General features: G+C 39.3%; 3 protein-coding genes across 5 annotated transcripts in view; all 3 read left to right on the forward strand.

The window, feature by feature from the left end:
• Positions 1-3,195: 3,195 nt before the first annotated feature.
• Positions 3,196-8,842, forward strand: LOC103389674 (metalloreductase STEAP3). The gene is made up of 6 exons (XM_008325190.3): positions 3,196-3,284; positions 4,338-4,580; positions 5,253-5,519; positions 5,822-6,349; positions 6,514-6,678; positions 7,321-8,842. The coding sequence occupies exons 2-6, from the start codon at positions 4,353-4,355 to the stop codon at positions 7,612-7,614; spliced, it is 1,482 nt and encodes a 493-aa protein (XP_008323412.1). The 5' UTR covers positions 3,196-3,284; positions 4,338-4,352; the 3' UTR covers positions 7,615-8,842.
• A 747-nt stretch (positions 8,843-9,589) lies between these two features.
• Positions 9,590-11,434, forward strand: LOC103389673 (acyl-CoA-binding protein). Its single transcript, XM_008325189.2, has 4 exons — positions 9,590-9,745; positions 10,444-10,561; positions 10,868-10,930; positions 11,026-11,434. The coding sequence occupies exons 1-4, from the start codon at positions 9,740-9,742 to the stop codon at positions 11,097-11,099; spliced, it is 261 nt and encodes an 86-aa protein (XP_008323411.1). The 5' UTR covers positions 9,590-9,739; the 3' UTR covers positions 11,100-11,434.
• A 1,254-nt stretch (positions 11,435-12,688) lies between these two features.
• Positions 12,689-14,585, forward strand: part of cfap221 (cilia and flagella associated protein 221) — an 82,981-nt gene continuing 81,084 nt past the window's right edge. For 2 of the 3 annotated variants that reach the window (XM_025061975.1, XM_025061976.1), the window contains exons 1-3: positions 12,689-12,977; positions 13,772-13,955; positions 14,264-14,364. In XM_025061975.1, coding sequence (XP_024917743.1) covers positions 13,820-13,955; positions 14,264-14,364 — 237 coding nt within the window. In that variant the 5' untranslated portion in view covers positions 12,689-12,977; positions 13,772-13,819. The remainder of the gene's footprint in view (positions 12,978-13,771; positions 13,956-14,263; positions 14,365-14,585) is intronic. The other variant, XM_025061974.1, reaches the window with a different exon arrangement.

Consider the following 14,585-nt stretch of genomic DNA (forward strand, 5'->3'; position numbering starts at 1 on the left):
AAATTCACAATTTTAAACATTTTGTTATTTCTTTTAGTTTTACCCTTAAGCTATTTTGTCATGTTTTTACCTGTCTATAAGTTTGTTTCTGACCACGGTACAAGTTTTTTACATTCTTTAAATAACTAGTTAAAATGTCTTTTTTTGTCATATGACAAAGTTTCGAATATTTAGAATATTTTAATTAGAAAAAAAAACTGAAGACCCATCTCTCAGGTTTCTCCTGGTAGAGCTGTGTTTACCTCAGCATGAATCACGTTAACGTTGAATCACGACTTGTTCAAACTGTCTCAGCCTGTTACTGTACATCTGTGTGTAAACGTTCACTCATCCAGAAGATGGTGAGATTAATGCTGCAGCATCAGCTGCAACGTCTGACCTTCACCACAGTGGACAAACATCTACCTTAATGTGATGTGTTGATCACTGATGTCCTGTCAGATGTTTCTCTGCCAACCTCCGTCTTCTCTGTGACACAGCCAGCAACGCACCACTGTGGATTCACTGCACGTGAAGTTTTAAGATTAAGATTTTAACCCCAGTTTATTTTATCTACAGCATCTTTCGTCAACAATAATCTAGGATTTTCTATCTTTCTTTCTTTTTATAAGGAAACATGATCATCACACAAAACTGAACCAATTCAAGGAGGTGATTTTATTCGCAGTATCCATATAATGAAAATGATTTATTTCTGCCAGTTAACTCCTCACAACAGGCTACAACACTCTTCATTTATTAGCTGAGATGAGAGGAGCTGCTGATCCACTGCTGTCCTGTGGGGTTAGTTTCTGTCACTGACACCAAAGTAACCAAAAATTGTTAATTTCCTTTTTTTTCTTCTGTGGGACTTGTTGTGGGAACATGACAGGTTTGAAAGTAATATGTAATAAATATGTGATAAATGTGAAGACGAGGTGGTCGTCCTGACGTGGATCCAATGTGGTTGCTGTGTTCATGGTTCATGACCACAAAAACACAACGTTTGTGAGATGAGTATACAGAGTATGGCGAGGTGCATGAAAGAATGTGTTCATGCTGCAGAAAGTGACCTTCATTCAGGATGAGTACAGTGAACTGTGTCCGTAGGCTGTGGTTGTGGTGAGCTGCACGGCACGCTGCTGTCCTCAACATGCAGCCTTTCCCTGCAGGCTCTCTGGAAAAGATAATATGATAACAGTGTGACAGGACCACATTTGTACATCATTATGGTGTACCTGCTCTGTCAGAAGCTGCATGCAGAAAAAAAGGCTATTATCATCTCTTTTCTTTTTAACTTAGATTTATTTATATCTTAATTTGTATCATTATTTAAAATGATAAAGTGTCTTTAACTACATTTAGACGTCTGCATTAATATAGCTGTTAAGATAAATTCTTACATTTCAGTTTGGTGGAATATCATGTTAACTTGGTTGTAAGAATCCTAGCCTGATTTCTCGAGTTTATTGTCGTGTTTTTGGACCTCAGTATTAGGTACACAGGCCTGATGACAGGAGTGTTTGTTTTGTGTTTGACACCCTGTTCCAGCTCATTTGTGTTGAGATAATTCATACTACCATTAGACCAAACCAAAGAATGATTTGACTTTATGTCCTCACATGTTTTTTTTACCAGCTCTGTCTGGTCTCACCTTCAGACAAGAACAAACATCTTTCTGAGGATTCAAATCTGATCTGAGCACAGGTTGAAATTGCACATAAAGGGAGTAAGATGAGGAGCAGGTGGAGGAGGAGGAGGAGGAGGAGGGTTTGGCGTCACCTCAGGGCTTCAGCTAAGCCCAGTCTCTGAAGATTTCCTCTCGTCGCCTTGAGCTCTAAAGCCTCCGTCATAGCTGCTCCAATTCCAGACGCTCACGCCTCCTCCACCCCCCCGACCCCAGCCTCTGATTTTCAACTCTTTCAGCTCCTGCAGGAGAATTCTGGAGCTGGGGGACAAAATCAATATATACTTTTTTACACCACTCCTTATTAGGGGAATAAAAAGCTTCACGTTTTGGAAATAAGCAACGCGAGACATTAATAAGACTTTTATTCAGGCGCTGATGTGCTCAACAAGTGGCCTGAAGGAGACATTTAAGAGGAATCAGCGTGTGATGGAGTAATGAAGGCTTTAACGCTGTGGTCAGAATTTTAATTGGGACCAGGATCTGAATTCAGGGCCTGTGGGCTGGAGAAGCTCCTGAAACAAGACATCAGATGTGTCCCTGCAGCTGAGGACAGCTGGAGACAGACGTCTCTGTGCTCCTTTTTTGTATATATTTTCTCTTTCACCCTCGTCGCCCTCCTCCTCCTCCCCCGTGTCTGTTTGTGCACAGTTACCAGCTGTGATCCTGCCCTCAGCCATTTACTCCTGACTTTGAAAAGACCCGCACTGGTGGTCAGTATTTATTTGCCTGCTTTTTCAGATGCTTGCAAATGTCACCATAGTAGGAACGCATCAAAGAAATTATGACATTATTATGTATCATGATGAAATTAGAATTACTCATCTTTGGTTTAAACTGCATATTTCTGCCGTTAAGAGTTATCGTAGATGAAATTATTTGACTTGAAAATGCTGTCTATAACCTGCCACTATAAAAGCCCTTAATGATACATCCTGAACCACCAGGACTTTATAGAACATCTGTTTTCTCTGTTTTTCTCCCAGCAGTTGTGGTGACACTGATGATTTTAACCACCTTAGACATTTTTTTAATATATTTAAACTAGTTTGTAACCACTCATTTCTTAGAGTCACAAAATAATTTAGTTCATATGTGTTTTGTGTCTTTCAGTTTTCAAAATATCTTTTTGCAGTCACAAACACAAACACACCACAGGAGGCAGCAGTGGACCAGAAACTCCCGAGTCTCTGAGCTAAAAATCACTGACGTTCACTGTGGACCCTGGTGCAGGAGAGTAAGGGCTTTTCAAGCGTTCCATATTCCTCAAATTTTCTTAAAATATTTTTAACATAAACCTCCTTTGCGTCCTAATTTAATACGTAAAAAGTGGTAAAAACAGATTTTTCTTGTGAGTAAATTAGTACTACTAATAAATTACTACATAATGAAAAATTTACTGTAATTTTTTCTCATTTTATCTGGTATTATTTATGTATGTTGTATTATTTTATTTATTTATTAGTATTGTTTGTTCTTTCACAGTCTGATTATTGTGTCCACTGAGCTGCTCTGTTTTATCTCGTGCACACACTCGGGGGGCGTGGTTAGGGCGTAGTTACGTCATCTTATCAGGAAGAAGCGGAGCAGTTGAGAGAGCGGTTGAAGAAGCGCGGAGGTGAGTGAAAACACATGCAAGGTTAACAATTATATCGTGTTAATAGCATAACATTTAAACTTGTAAATTATTTTTTACATTTAGCTGGTTGTTTTGTAGTTAATTTCGTTCACTTTGTTTATAAAAAGGAAACTTTCTGGCGCCGTAAAGTTTTCACGAGTTGAACTAAGGCCATGGAGTAAGGTGGCTGCTACACACTGATACAACGGTCCTGCTTGTAATCGCTCTTTTTTATTATGTGCCAGTGTCTTTGGGGAAAGGCGTAAATGGTTTAACTAAACAGTTTTTGATAGTATTTGACCGTATGTGAAATCCGGCATATATTTGAACGACTATTAAACCGCACTTTTGTCCAACCTTTCGTTTTAATTTCGTACGGTACATAGGATTGAGGCAACGTCATCTATAGTTTAGAATGGCTATCCTGCAGTTTAATCGTACGTAAAAATGAATGGGATGTCGTTTTTGAAACTATGACAGTTCTCTTAATTAACAGATGTAGGACGTGTCATTTGAGACTTGGAGATAATGAAAAACCTAGTTCTATGTTTCCAGTAGTTCCGTTAGGTAGAATGTGAAATTATATTAAGAAAATTAACCCAAATGTATCAACCCTACATTTGAACTGTTATTGTTATTAAAGCTCTCGTGTCCAGTAAAAATGAATAATTTTACAATATCGAGATATAGTTAAACATTAGTCTTTTATGGTTTTGCAAATAATTTAAAGGTAAGCTAGAAATGGTAGAATATTTCTGACTCTGTCTATGAGCTTTGATAGCTAAAACTAATGCCTACTCTTTGCCATGTTAAGATATTATTGACATATATAAACTAAATATAGCTCAAAATACTGAAAGATTAAAAAGTTATCATTTTGCCAAATTTCCTAGATACCAAAAACTGTACATATATAAATATGAAGTCAGGTCAAACTTAGTCAACAGTGTAGTAAAATAGTGACAAACACCTAATAGACAATGATACAGTTTCCTGATACCAGTGCTAGGAGGTTTTAAAAGTGTACTATCAGACTGTCTGTTGTTTTTGCAGCCGTGTCAATGCGTCATGTCGGACGACATGTCAAGGCCTTTGGTTCGTGGCAGAGGAGGCGTCGGAGACTCCTGGCATCTGGAAGCCCCTATGTCGGAACTGCAACCTCCACTGATCGGTATCCTGGGCACAGGGGACTTTGCCCGCTCTCTGGCTGGACGACTGGTGGGCTCGGGCTACCAGGTGGTGGTGGGCAGTAGAAACCCAAAGCGCTGCTCGTCTCTGTTCCCTGAAGAGACTGAGGTGACGTTAAGTCCACACCTAACTGCTGTTTTTGTTTCCCTCTGATGATAATTACAACTTTCCCCAAACTCTTTAACCATCAAGAGATAATAACTGTTGTCTTCCTGCTAAAACACACACAAAACGCACGATGTCAGCTTATGACAGCGGTGCTGTGGGAGCACAACAAAACAGCCAATGTGAAGACCGGGGTCGATTATAATCAAATAAAGTTTCACTCTCACACAAAAGTTCATAGAAAAATCAGTGATTTACGTTCACACCAACCCATGTGTTCTACTGCTGTCACCATTACTGAGTGCTTTTTGGTACAGACTGATCGAGGGTTAGCGAAGTAGGGTTTCTGTTTGCTGACCTGGTGGTTCATGGATAAATTCCACAGTTCCTGGTTGCTAAAATCACTGGTCATACTTTTGGACTATGAACTTCTGTTTCCTGTAATAAAAGAGTAAGAGTGAGACAAGGCACTGATGTTATTACTAGAATACTGTAAACGTTGGTCAGGTGCAAGATTTTATTAGGTGAGTCAGAACCACAGTTTGTAAAGTCAGTGAAAAAATGTAAAAGAAAAATTGGAAAAGACAAAAGGGAAACACTGAGAGTAGAGAACCTGCTGGTGGTCATTGAACATCAGAGTTGTATTTACAATACGTTTTACCATCTGTTCCGTAGGTGACCTCTCAGATGGAGGCAGCCACTCATGCTGACCTGATCTTCATCGCTGTCTTCCCCGAACATCACTCATCACTGCTGCAGCTGAAGCAGGCGATGGCTGGGAAAACTCTGGTGGACGTTAGCAACGGTTTGAGAATGAATTGTGACGGACCATCAAATGCCAGTCGCCTGGCCGACATGTTTCCTGAGAGTTCAGTCGTCAAAGGCTTCAACACCCTCTCAGCCTGGACGCTGCAGATGGGGCCGCGGGACGGGAGCAGACAGGTAAAGGTGGATCTTACCTTGGTCATGATGGTACCTGATGTTAGAATTACAAACCATCTCCTAGATCTCAAACTAATTTATTCATCAATTATTTCATAGACAGTTTCAACGCTGATATTTTAAACAATGACTGAATAATGTAGCACCCTCTTCTGGCACTTCATAATAAATCACTATAAGTTCATGTTGGTGAGCTGACCTATATTTGAAGCCAGCTAATGAGGTATATTTAAAATAATCACAATAATGAGAATGTTTTGTCTTCCTCATATTTAGATCTTGACATTTTCTTACCCATGCAGGTTTTCCTCTGCAGTGATGACCATCGAGCCAAGCTGTCAGTGATGCAGCTCTGTCAGAGGATGGGCTTCATCCCTGTGGACTATGGCCTCCTCTCCTCAGCTCTGGACGTTGAGAACCTTCCCTTCCATCTCTTTCCGTCCTGGCACGTCCCTGTCCTCGGTCTGTTTTTCCTCTTCGTCTTCTTTTACCTCTACAACTTCATCCGGGACGTCCTGCACCCTTACGTCACCAAGGGTAAGAACGTGTTCTACAAACTGCCCATTGACACGGTGAACGTAACACTGCCCTGCGTGGCTTTGGTGATGCTGTCCTTGGTCTACCTGCCTGGTGTGGTGGCCTCCATCGTCCAGCTGTGGAGAGGAACCAAATATAGAAGATTCCCGCCGTGGTTGGACCAATGGCTGCTCCGCAGGAAACAGTTGGGTCTGTGCAGCTTCCTGTGTGCTGCACTGCACGCCATCTACAGTCTGAGTCTGCCCATGAGGAAGTCTGCTCGATACAAACTCATCAACACTGCCTATAAACAGGTCATCATAACAGAAGAAAATATCCTCTAACACTAATGTACATGGACCGAATCACCACCACTCTCATGGCTTCAGTCCAGGTTCATTATCCAAGACATTTAGTCCTTAGTAAAGACACCAGGATAATCATGATGTTTTGTTTGCTGCTGGGTTTAACCTCGCAGGTGAAGGATGGGGTGGAGGACTCGTGGCAGGAGGAGGAGGTGTGGAGGATGGAGTTGTACGTGTCTGCAGGAATCTTGGCTCTGGGTCTGCTCTGTCTGTTGGCTGTGACATCACTGCCTTCAGTCTCTAATGCAGTCAACTGGAGGGAGTTTACCTTCGTACAGGTCTGTCCTTTATAGATTTAATATATATTTATATATATATGCAGTGTATAAACACACAGTTCATGACTGTAAACATCACCAGGTTTTTGACTCACACCTTTGTCTTGTATTTTATTTAGGTTTTGTCTCTTTCCTCTTCCTTTTTCCATGTCCATTACTGTCTTGTCTCCTTCCTCTCCTCTGACCTCGCCCACTAATTTCTTGTTCGCTCTCCTGTCCTTCCTCTACCCTTCCCCTTGTTTCTGTTTTTCTTGCTTTGCTCCTCTCCATATATTTCTCCCCCCATTTGTTTTTTGTCATCTACTTCTCTGTTTTCTCTGCTGCTTTGATTCCTTTGCCCTTCTCTCTAACACCTGGGAACCTTCAGTGTCCTCTCTAATGTTTCTGTACTAACCTGTTATTTATCTCTGCCCTTCTTTTCTCTCTTCTTCTCTTTTCTCTCACCCCCATATCTCTGTCCTTAGTCATGGGAACCAATCTGTCACATGTTTTTTTATTTTAGTCTGTGAACATGAGCAGTCTTCTATTATTGAACTTTTTCTTCCAGGAGGACTGTCTGTGTGTGTGTGCGTGCAGTCTAAACCTCAGACCCAGACCATGTTGAACCATGTCTAATCTCTCTGTGTGTGTCTCTCCCTGCAGTCATCTCTGGGTTACTGTGCCCTCTTCATGGCCACCCTCCACACCTTGCTTTTTGGCTGGGATCGAGCCTTCAAAGCGGATGAGTACCAGTTCCTGCTGCCGCCCACCTTCATGCTGGTGCTGCTCCTCCCCCTGACGGTGCTGGTGGGGCGACTCACTCTCCTCCTGCCCTGCATTGCCCTGCGGCTCAAAAAGATCCGCCGCGGCTGGGAGACGAGTCAGCATGTCAGATTCATGAGTCTGGAAGAAGAGGACGACTGTCGTGGTGGACTAGAGGGTGTCAGTAATGTCTGAGGGTCCTCTGGTCCAGGGTCAGGGCTCGACCTTGAGGGAAAATCCAAATTTCTGAAAACAACCTGTGTTATCTGAGGGTTGACTTTGTCAGAATGTGAGGGTGAAATGATCTGTGGGCTTCCATAGCACAAACAACTTCCATCTTTGATACTACTGTATTGTGCATTTTTTTAAACTATAGAAAATATGCTGAAAATTAGCCATAAAGTACCTTAGATAGTTCTGTAGATAGAGGTCGCTAAAAACTTCTAGATGAAAAAATGTGAACGAGAAAATATGAAAATTTTAACTGTGCCTAAAAACAATTAAAAATTAGATTTAGGTTAAACAAAAGTTTGGAGCTAACCTGACCTTCGTCCACTCTGTTGACTCCAGCTTTATTATTAATTGTAAGTGGTCAACAGGGTCCAGGCCTAGTTGGTCATACCTCCTTGACAAGTGATATGAAGAAGGCAGACATGGATCTCTGCAGGTGGAGAGAAGCTGTAAAGGATCCCAGTATCTGGAGCCAGGCGACCAATACACTCATGTCAAGGAGACGCTGCTCTTCACTGACAAAGAGGCGAGAGGAAACAACTGTGAGCAGCAGCCTGACGCCTTGTCCATGTATGTGTGTTAACTGCTGCCCTACATCCATCCATTGTCACTGTTGTTACTTTAACTTAAAAACAGCTGAATCTGAGTTGAGAAAAATGTATTTTAAGTCAAAGACAGATATTAATATAATTTAACGTTTACACACACTAGTTTAGGGATAAATAAATGTATAAATGAATCTTTTTCACATTCATAAAACAGTTTAGTTTCTGCTTCAGAATTTGCCAGCTCCAATCATTAGATTTGTGTTTGTGTGTGTTTGTTACACACTGATATGTTTATTGAGTCACTTTGTGATGTTATTTTTATTATTTATTCACTCATTTTAAATATGATAGTTGTAGTGTTTAAATCAGAGCAAACTATAGTGAGAAAGACCTGCTGAAACTTCATTAAAGTTTATGGATGAAGTGACATCCAATCACTGGATAAATGGTTAACCACAAATTGATATTTTTGATTAATCAATATCTGTGTGAATTAAGTATTATTTTCATGATCAACACTGAAGATGTCGTCACTGAACCTGTTGCTGCCAAAGATGACAACGTTTCTGTTATAACTCAAGAAAGTCACCAAGTGTCTGTTTGTACTACATTAAATTATCCTGAGTTCTGTTTACTAAGTCTAATGCTTTTGTTTTGTTTGTCAAAATGTTTTGTCTGTAACCAGGCTGATGTCCAGGTATTATGTGTGTGAATGCTACCATCTGGTGGTGAAAACACACTGACTTGATATATTGACCTTTTGAACAAGTAAAAACCGCCTGTGTTTTCGTTTGTTTGATTAATATGATGTTATACAGCTGTTTTAACGCGCGTTGATTCCACAAACTGATCCTGACGTCTGAAAGACATTTAAAAGTTCCTGATTGTTTTCTTTCCTATTGACTTTATGTGATGCAAATGACGATTTTACGTGTGTTAATGCCGCCATCTGGTGGTCAGTTAAAAACTTTATGAAAGTGGACCTTTTTATTTCCTCGTTATACATTAAATACCTAAGCGAGTGATTTTCTAGAATAACGATTATTTTTTTAATAGTTGAACCACATTTGGTAGACTCTTGATTTGGGCAAATTTTCACGATTTTTCTTTTAATAAAATCAATTCTCTGCTATGAGTAATTCCACCTGTTTTTGCTGACATTTAACACAAGACATCCTTTTCTTTATCCCTGGTTTCCTTTGGCCAGAAAATGCATAAATTATAGTGAGCGTTTGGCCTTTGGTAAACTATCACTTCAGATTAGGCAAAAATAAATCAGTTTAAGAATGAATCCAGGATAGATGCTAACGGAGTGAAACGTAAGTTATGATATGTAATGAAACTGGTCCGTGGTTATGGAATGTATTCCGTGCAGCTCACGCCACCGTGTGATGAGGTTAACGTGTCTGGTGTGACGTCACACTTTAAACCCCTCCTTGAGGAAACGCCCTTAAACCTGCAGTTTTTAAACCCGTCAGACCAGAACAGACTGTTTAACTATATCAACTGCAGCCCTAAGTGCAACAGAAGCCGCTGAGATCATGTCTGTGAGTTTCTCTATTTTATCCATTTATTGTTATCATACTTTATATCACATAAGCTCATCATACTCTCACTGCAGAGAAAAAAAACAAACAAACATTGTCCGCACGTGTTTACTCAGTTTAAACAAACTCAGGAGTTCATTTTGTTTTTTGTTTCCTCTCTTTTAACCCGGATCAGTGATTTTGTTACGGTCCAATGTATTTGTGATCCCTGTGGTTCTGTATTTCCAGCTCTTTCCGTTTGTATTTTCGTAACTTTTACCTAAGTCAAAACTACTTCTACTAAGGAATAGAAGATAGTCTACCTGGGCTGGTCAGGGCCAGCACAAATTATGCGTTAACGTATGGCAAAAATTAGCTGACTCTTTACAAATTTAGTGAATCAAAATGAGTGACAGGATAAACAACACTCGCTGAAAAATAAAAGAAAGTGAGGTAAATGTTTTCATAGAAACAACTTAAACAGGAAAAAGTTTTAGTCACAAAAGTTGGATATTGTTTTTCTGCCTGAAATGAATCTTCCTGTATTTGATTATGTGCTGAAATCTAATTTCTAACAATATCTGTAGAAGAAACCGTTCATGTGAGTAGGAATGCCCCCATGACTCTGGTGAGCTTGGTGCTTGTCCCTGCTCTTTAGGATCTTCTACATTCCTGTCTGAGGTAATAGAACAGTCGCTGATGCTTTTCTTTGTCTCCAGGAATTGTTCGATAAAGCAGTGGAGGAGGTTAAGGTCCTGAAACAGAGGCCGGATAAAAATGATCTGTCTGATCTGTATGGTTTATACAAACAGGCCACGTTGGGAGACGTCAACACTGGTCAGTGTCCACAGAAGGTCCTTCTCCCCTGTCTGTCTGTCATTAGTTGTACATGTGAGTCATCCTGAGCTCAGATTATCTGTTCATCAGTTGTGTGAAGGTGAGGTGGAGCCAAAAAATGATGTCTGTCCTGTTTACCGTCACTTTGCACAACTTAACAGCTCCACTGTTGTTTTAAGGCCTGTAGTATCTACCAATCTTGGATCTTAAAATTGAAAATGTACAGCATCATTTCCAATCGCATTCTTTTCCCTGATTTTGAATTCCAATAGAAATGAAACTTTTATTTTAAACTTTTATCCACAGAACGGCCAGGTTTTCTGGACATTATAGGAAAAGGGAAGTGGGACGCGTGGAATACAATGAAAGGTTTGTGTTCGGCTACACACTAAATATCTCTAATAAATTGTAAACCAAGAATTATTCTACATAAAATCATCTTTTATTTGTTTGTGAACTTGCAGGAGTTTCTAAAGATGAGGCCATGGCTGCTTATGTCGATTTGGTGGAGAAGCTGAAGATAAAATATGGAATTTAACCTGTAACAAATAAACAAGAATTTTTTTTTTTTTGTTATGAATCGGAACGAAAACGTAGGCTTCGTTTCTGTCCAGACTGTTTTCACTGCTGCACTGAGTCACACGCTCCCGCTTCTATGTTTGACTGGCGACGTTTATTTTAAAGGTGACAGGAAACACTGTAGGCATGGTTGACGGTGACGTCACTGAGAAAATAAAGATGCGATTTCTCTGGAGAAGTTGTTACGGAAGCAGGAACTGTGAGAGTAATTTATACAGAACAAGTCGTAGGGCCGATGTTAAGAAAAACGCTTTATTACATGACTATATAAATAAAAAAAACACCGCATCTGTTGAAATGACTCTGTTTTTCTCAAATAATTTTAAAGAAAACAATCCAATCATGTTGTTTATGATTTATTAAATGTCTACTATTGGTAACGAACGACTTATTTTCTTACACCTGGCCCACTGCTGTCCCCTGTGGTCAGTTTGTGTCACTTCAGTTTCAGCTCATTTTTATAAGCGCTTAAACCACACACACAGACTCTACTGTACTGAGTCACCACCGATGATTTTTAGCTCTCTGAAAATCAGCATGCTGCGTCCACTGCTGCCTACTGTGGTCAGTTTGTGTCACTGGGGTAGAGCTGAAAAAATATTTCAAATTGTGGAATCGCAGAATTACACAGCACTCCACGTGATATGTTCATGGATTTTCAGAACATTTCTATAGACATTTGTCAATGGATATACACTATAATGACTATTTCACAGATGTTGACACTGTTCCATTGTCCTGCTGGTTGTAGTGTGTGTGAGAAGAATTAATATCTCACAGAAAGTGTTGCATTTAATACTACAAACTACAGCCGTCTTAATGTGGGAAGAGTGCACCAGTCCAACCACTGACTGTGTAGTTACAATACGCGGTTCCTTTAACAAACAGCTAGAATTAATCATTCTGACTGCTGAGCTCTAATCTACTGCTCACTGTGTGCGTGTGTGTGAGAGAGATCTTAATGAGTCAGTGTTCGCATAAAGGGCCTAACGGTGAGAAACTGTCACTGCCTTATCTTAACAAATGAGTTTCCCTGAAATGCATCTACCAGAGTAATGTGGTGTATTTAATGAATGACACTGGGTGTGTTTGTGTGTGTGAAAGGGACATACAAAGGACAGCTATTAGTATGGGCTTTCAAAGGACATAAACTCTCCAGTAACAAAACTGTTACTGCTACAGTACTGTTAAATAGCTAGCTGTTGAGCTGTCACAACGATAACTACAATTAAAAACCAGAAGGAATTTACAGTCTAAATTCTAAAATCATTCAAATGTTAGTAAATGCATGTAAATAATAATAATAATAACCATAATAATAATAATTCCTGTTCTTATTATTATTATAAATTCGTTGGTTAATTCTGTCTCTTTGAAAGTCTCACAGTAAAATGTGTCATTTTTAATGGCTTACATTTCTCTACTAAATAAGTACAGTAATAAATAAATTCAGCTTTTGTCTTCGTGCTAAAAACGTGTGAAAAACCGAATTCTGATAAAAAGGGTTCGCGTTCGCAATGTGTTATATAATAATGGCCGTATGAGCCCAGTGGAACCTTTTATTGTGAAAGTGTGAAAGTAGTTTTTCCGGTCTGAGGTTGTTTGTGCCCCGCCCTCCACAGAGCGCAGGTGTTACCACGACGACAGCAGTGACTGTTTTGTTTGGCTGAAAAGTCAGAGAAGCTACTGCTGCTAAGTTGATCTATTATGGTGGCTCTTTCCTTTTTATTTTGTAGTCTTACACAGCGAATATAAACGTCTTTTGAATTTCAATAAGTTCATACAGTTTTACAAAAATGACAGAATGAAAAAAAGGCATTTTTCGTGATGTTTTAAGGTGAGTTAAGTAGTCGCTACAGTTCTGTTGCGGCGTTAGCATAATTAGCTGATTTGAACAAATTACGCGAACATCTGCTTGTATCGGCAGCGTTTTTTCATAACTTGTAAGACAATTACTCAGACAATTATTTTAATTGCCAGAAAAAACAACAAAGTTTTAAAGCCTTACTGAACCTTTAACTTTAACTGAAAACATTTAACTTTAAACCTTTAACTTTACCTTTAACTTTAAACCTTTAACTGAACCTTACTGAACTCTTCCTAAGAGTTTGAGGGGGAGGAGGGGTGGTAATTGCTTTTTAAATGTCAAACATTATTATTCGTTTTTGGTAAATCATTTTCACATATGTCACTGTAACTACATACAAAATCTGTATTGAACGTTGTGTTTTTGTTTTCTCTGCTTTAATGGCCTTTTCTTATCTACCTATTTATTTAATCTATACATTATATTGGTTTTACTTTTGCTAACATTGCTACAGCTTGTTATTTTAGATTGGACAAACAGATCTATGATGGCGAGGCATACATGTGTTAAAACCAACTATGGGAGATTATCGTTTACAAAAAAACTTAAAATTGCAAGACCCCATAATGCTCAATGCACAGTATATACAGAATATATTTTTTAAATTCACTAATTTCTTTGTTCATTGTCCATTAAATTGATACGTTGTTTTTGGTTTTTTGTTGTTGTTTTTTTTACAAACATTTGCTTAATTTAAGCTTTTACTTCTATTTATTGTCATTAAGATTGTCCTTATTATTTCTCTGCTTCTGGTCTTTCTTCAGCTGTGTGTGAAACCTTTCAAGTGGACCCTGAACTGACCTGTAGTCAGGATGCAGGTGGCCCCTCCTGTGGCCTCACAGCCAGTCCCTGAGCCTCTCAAGAGGATTAAGACTCCTCTTCCACTGAGTGAGCTGGTGGAGAGGCGCAGGAGCCGGGACCTAGCTCCCAATCACCTCCTAGACTCAAGTATGTCTTTAAAAGACTGTCTGAGACCAAAAGAGAATATCTATCATATCTGTATCTACATCACTGCTTTGTCCCCTAATGTAAACTCCCAGAGACACAGCAGTGGTGGACCTACTGCTGCTTATATCACAAAGATCAGATAACACTACACTGCATTATTAGATTTGTATCACATATGAGCACACGTATTTGTGTTCTTGCTGATACCAAGTCCATTATCACTTTAAATCACTCCTACATCATTTACTTGTTTTCTTGAAGCTTCCAAAATGAACCAAGTGATGAATGTGTATTTTCTGATCTTTTAGAAATCTTTACCAAACTGAAAAGAAACAGTGTGATTGAAGCAGATCCTCCTGAGCTTCACTTCAACGGCTTCGAGCCTGGAAAAGACTTCATCAAGATTCTGGTCCGGAGACAAAAAGCTTTAATCTTTATTTTTTCACCTAAGTTCATTGTGCACAAATGCAGTGTCCACAATGCATGGCTAATTTCTTCTCAGTATAATTTAATGTTTTCTTCTGTTTATCCCTGAGGGCTTCATTACTGAGTTAAGGAAACAAAGAGAAAAAAGAACTGATTATTTTATCACAATCTTAAAACAGTCTTTTCATTATAGAAATGGATCTT

This window comes from Cynoglossus semilaevis, chromosome 14, assembly GCF_000523025.1.
Source record: "Cynoglossus semilaevis isolate Cse_v1.0 chromosome 14, Cse_v1.0, whole genome shotgun sequence".
NCBI classification, from domain to species: Eukaryota; Metazoa; Chordata; class Actinopteri; order Pleuronectiformes; family Cynoglossidae; genus Cynoglossus; species Cynoglossus semilaevis.